The sequence below is a fragment of the Phasianus colchicus genome, chromosome 29, assembly GCF_987193195.1.
Source record: "Phasianus colchicus chromosome 29, bPhaCol1.hap1.1, whole genome shotgun sequence".
NCBI classification, from domain to species: domain Eukaryota; kingdom Metazoa; phylum Chordata; class Aves; order Galliformes; family Phasianidae; genus Phasianus; species Phasianus colchicus.
The window spans coordinates 1,709,789-1,715,050 of record NC_143464.1 but is presented as its reverse complement, the minus strand read 5'-3'; the positions used below and the strand labels follow the sequence as shown (position 1 = coordinate 1,715,050).

Genomic DNA, 5,262 nt, shown 5'->3' with positions numbered 1-5,262 from the left:
ACAAATTGATTGAAATAGCTCTGTGACACCCTGAAGCAAAAAGGTCAGACGTTCATGCCTCTCAGGTTACCGTGGGACTGTGAAACTGTCCCCTCAGTCCCAAAGGAGAATCCCATCAAAGCAACGGGTCTTTACAGAGAGCAGCCCTGTGAGTGAATTGCTGAGTCCAGCTTTGGGAGAGGCATCCATCTTTCTGCCCCTGCCTTGAGGATTGTCATTAGGGAACATGTCACACCCCACACACGAAGGGAGGGAGGGGTGCCCAGATTCACAGCTCCTGGTTAGATAACAGTGAAACACACTCAGTGTCCAGGTACAGTCATCAGCTTTAATGCTAATATGTGCACTACAATTATCTGCAGGCACACCACAGGCAAAGTGTCCTTTTTTTGTTGGTCTGCAGGACCAGAGGGCTGACACAAGTGCAAGGAGAAAGGAGAACAGCGTGCAAAGGTGGTGCAAAGAGAGCAGCACTGAAAAGAGCACGTCCTGCTGCTGCCCATGGCCGTGGCTCCAGGGAAGCAGCAGCACAACTCCAAGGCAGCAGAGAGGGAGCGCCCAGCGGGCGGTGAGGGGCAGCCCCACAGACACCAGGGCTGCTGCAACGTGTGGCATTGGGCTCTTGGTTCCTGCAGCCCTCCTGTGTGCAGGGCTGCTCTCTGAGATACAGATGATAGTCTAATTTCATTATTATTATTATTATTATTTTTAATCTACTCAAACAGCCAAGTTGCAAGAATTTTAACAATTAACAGCGGAAAAAAAAAAAAAAAAAAAAAAAAAAAGAAATATTACATGATGCCATTCCCAGCTTTTCTTGAGTTTGTGGTAATCATGTGAAGATGATGAAGATATAATTAATGCTGAAAAAACATACATAGAAATAGTTTCTTGAGGACAACCTTGAGCTCCCGGTTCCTCATGCTGTAGATGAGGGGGTTCACTACAGGAGGTACCACTGTGTATAACAGTGCCAGCACCAGGTCCAGAAATGGGGAAGAAAGTGATGGGGGTTTCAGGTAGGCGAATGTGACAGTGCTGACAAAGAGGGAGACCACGGCCAGGTGAGGGAGGCACGTAGAGAAGGCTTTGTGCCGTCCCTGCTCAGAGGGCATCCTCAGCACGGCCCTGAAGATCTGCACATAGGACAGCACAACGAAAACAAAACAAGCAAGAAAGATTAAGGCACTAAATATGATAAGCCCAACTTCTCTGAGGTAAGAACCAGGGCAGGAGAGCTTGAGGATATGGACAATTTCACAGAAGAACTGATTGATGGCATTGCCTTGGCAGAGAGGCAGGGAAAATGTATTGGCAGTGTGCAGCAGGGAATAGAGAACCCCAGAGCCCCAGGCAGCTGCTGCCATGGTGGCACAAGCTCTGCTGTCCATCAAGGTCCCGTAGTGCAGGGGCTTGCAGATGGCAACGTAGCGGTCATAGGACATGATGGTGAGAAGAGAATACTCTGCTGAGATGAAGAAGAGAAAGAAAAAGACCTGTGCAGCACATCCTGCGTAGGAGATGTGCCTGGTGTCCCAGAGGGCATTGGCCATGGCTTTGGGGAGAGTGGTGGAGATGCAGCCCAGGTCGAGGAGGGCGAGGTTGAGGAGGAAGAAGTACATGGGGGTGTGCAGGCGGTGGTGGCAGGCTACGGCTGTGCTGATGAGGCCGTTGCCCAGGAGGGCAGCCAGGTAGATGCCCAGCAAGAGCCAGAAGTGCAGGAGCTGCAGCTGCCGCGTGTCTGCCAACGCCAGCAGGAGGAACTCGCTGATGGAGCTGCTGTTGGGCATCTGGTACTTCTGGGCACCAGGACCTATTCAAGGAGGAAAAAAGTCAAGGACAAGTCTTTCTATGTGGGCTGTGTTCATTCAGCTCCCTGTGATCTACATTTCATGAGTTTGTGTTTGCCATGAGGGACTCTGTACTTTTTATCTCAATGAAGCAGACTTGTCCCTGTACATAGGAACGTGGTGATCGTGTGTGGGAAGATTTTTTTTTCAGTATGTATCAGATAAAATCACTACTAATGCAAAAGTGTTGGTCTGCATCTGAACCTTAACGCCAAAAATATGTAGGTCAAAAATAGAAGTTCTAGGGATCGCTTTTTCCTACAAATTCTCATCCTGCTCACCATGCCCAAGGAGTGTTTGCTGAAGTCTGAACAGTTGTAAGACCTAAGAGGCAAAGGGATTCACTGCTGCTTAGCGCAGGGGAAGGGGAGCTGACTGGGTTTCTTTCCAATTGCTCTGAGCTTGACTACTTAGCAGATGCAAGACGACTGCATTCCCATAAAGTTCTGAAGTCAGACCCAGCTCAGAAAACAGGAGTCCTCTGCCCATCACTGTGTATTCACCCTTTCTCAATGTACTTCAGCAGTGCCTCATCACCACACATCTTGCAAATGACCCCTAACCCTGATTTCACCAACCCCACAGCATTTGCATATTGCATCTCTCTGCTTCTTCCCTGCACTTTGATCGCCTGACTAGGGGAAATATTTGCATCCTGAAGGTCAGCTCACGGCTCTGAAGGGCACCTCAGGGAGATGTGTCCTACTGATGGCATCTCATTAAGGGAAAGCCAGCTCCTTCCCAGCCTCACAGACTGCATTGCCCACAGCCCCAGGCAGTGGCTCTCAGCCCCTGTGCACTGCAGAGGGTGATGGACACGTGCCTGGGGAGATGCTGCTCTGCTCTGCTGGAGCTCTGCCTGCACAGGAGATGGTTCATGCATCGGACCCCATGGTCATGTGGGCAGAGACTTTTCTAGGTGGGAGCTTGCCCAGAAGAAGGTCCCTGCACTGAAGGGGGTAATTCCCTGATCATATCTCTGTGGTCTGCAGATTTTTATCCTGGGGGCTGTTTTCCTGCCATTTCCCTGACTGAGCATACAGACACCAGCCCAAATCTCTGCATTCCTATTTGCTGTCCAGAACCCACTCCATCTTCAGATTCATTTTTTCAAGTGAAAAAGGGAACCTAAGAGAGCTCCCATGGCTTTACTGAAAGAATATATACGTTAAAGGAAAGCAGAGAGGTAAAATGCACTTAAGGGTTCTCTCTTGATGTGCCCTCAGGGCTGAGCTCTGGCACTGCAGCAGGGAAGCCCTCAGCTGTAACAGCTCTTATTCCATGATAAAGAAACACAGAGTGTATGCAGCCTGATATGCACTGGGATGTGCCAGATTTGGTGATCCCTCTTGGAAAAGTGTTTGCATTACCTGTAGTGAGTGACTTACCATGTCAGTGGCTGAAAGCAATGCTCCTGCAGTGAGGTCGCAGCCTCTTCACATCCCACACATCCTGTAATCCCTCTCTCCTTTCTCTTCCATCTTCATGTCACCTGCCGAATGCGCCCCTTGTGCTGAGGCAGAGTACACGGGAGCTGCTCTTAGTCAGAGCTGTGTCTCTGCAGCACTGCCCACTTGTAGGAGCTCCCTGTGTCCCAGGAGCTCAGAACAGCTCAGCAGAAGAGGGTGTGACTTTATTTTTCCCAACTGATCTTCCCTGAGATGACCCTGGGTCTCTGTGGCCAACAGCTCCTGAAAGACAACAGCATCATGATTGTACTCTGAAATCTGCTGAATTAACCACCAAATGTCCACTGGACAGTGACCAATTGCATACATGTGGCTAGTCCTTCCAGAGAGTGTTTGCTGTGAAAAAAGGGCACAAAGACCTGGACAGAGAGAGGTGGACTTCTCCTGGGCAGAGCAGTGATGAAGCTGAGGCAGTGCAGGCATCTCATCCCTAGATGGAAACCCTATGACTGAAATGGGATTCAGATCCCCACAGACCCAGAGAAGCTGGGATTCCTCTGGTTCAGTTCAGATGTGTACAAGGAGTTGCCTGCATGTGAGCTCTTGCTCTGAGTCCTTGGTCCTTCAGCAGCAGGGAGTCAGTTGCTCACACACAGACCCTGGGTGATGACCAAGGTGCCTGGGGTGCTCCTGGATGTGTGCTAGTGCTTGGGAAGTGTGTGGGGAATCCCTGAGACAGACACCTCCTTCCTGAGAATCAGCTGAGGGCCAGAGAGGGGATAAAGCTTTTCTTGGCCATCCTAAACAACAAGAGAACCCTGCATTGAGTTCTCCTCTAAGACCCTTTTTCCGCCCTTCTCCATGGAGCATGTAGAGCATGCAGCTGACTAAATGGCTGAGCTCACAAAATGAGCCAGATCTTTCTCTGTTCTCCATCTGATGCATATTCTGGCGCTCCAGGCACTGCAAAGCTAACACACATCTTCATTCTTCAACTGACAAAACGTCAGTTTTCTGTGTGTTCTCATGTGAATGGCATCAGAAGCAGCCTAATGTCATACTGACTTCCTTAGGTGTCCAGCACACTCTCTTGCAGCTGCAGGTGCAGCTCGAGGCCTTCAGGAAAACCGTGACCTAGGAGTGTCCGTGCTGCTTGGACAATTCTGAGCCCTACAATGGGTCTAAGGCCTGTGTTTTTCCTTCTGGACACAAATACCATAGGCCTCAGGTCATGTTTGGACCACAGGGACACGGTTCAATGGCTTCCACAACTGACTGCAGCACAGGGGGGATACAGAGTCTTAACGATGGATGGGCGAGGAGACAAGGAAGTGTGAGAGTGCACTGAGCTCTTGATGGGGATGGCCGAACAGCCAGGTCAGAGAGAATGGAAATGGCAAACAGAGGAGACCTATGGTGTCTGTTCCTGCCTTCCTGATCAGGAAAAGCAAGTGGAAAGTGCCCTGTACACACAGATGGGAGCCTCATGTTGTCAGGCCCTTGTCCACTTTGGGAGTATTTTTCATTGCAGTATCTGCTGCAGGGACAGAACAGCAAGGCATGCACCATCCAGAAGATCCCTGGAGAGCACAGATGGCAGCTTCTTGACCAAGCCCTGGAGGAACCAAAGAGAAGAGGTGCTCTACTGGATCTCATACTCACCGGCACGGAAAGGCAGGTGGGGAATGTGAAGATGGAAGAGAGCCTTGGCTGCAGTGGCCATGGGATGGTGGAGCTGAGGAGTCTGAAGGGAGGGCAAATGACAAGCTCAATCCTTTGGGCTTCAGTAGAGCACATCTGGGCTTCTCCAAGTGTCTGGGGGGAACAGTCCAGCAGGGTAAGGCTCTGAGGCGCATAAGGTCAAAAAATCTGCTAACTATCTGAGGATCACTGCTTCCAAGCAGAATAAGTCCTTTCCAAGGAGGAAAGAATTTCCTTTCCAAGTCAGGAAAAGAATTGCAAAACTGCAGCAGGAATCATAATGGATTGACCTGTTCAAATCC

At 50.1% G+C, this 5,262-nt stretch overlaps 1 protein-coding gene across 1 annotated transcript; it reads right to left on the bottom strand.

Annotated features, from left to right (window-relative positions):
* Nucleotides 1-857: 857 nt before the first annotated feature.
* On the bottom strand, nucleotides 858-1,790 carry LOC149914513 (olfactory receptor 14C36-like). Its single transcript, XM_090126396.1, has one exon. It carries the CDS (start codon nucleotides 1,788-1,790, stop codon nucleotides 858-860), a length of 933 nt encoding a protein of 310 aa, XP_089982522.1.
* Between the last annotated feature and the right edge of the window lie 3,472 nt (nucleotides 1,791-5,262).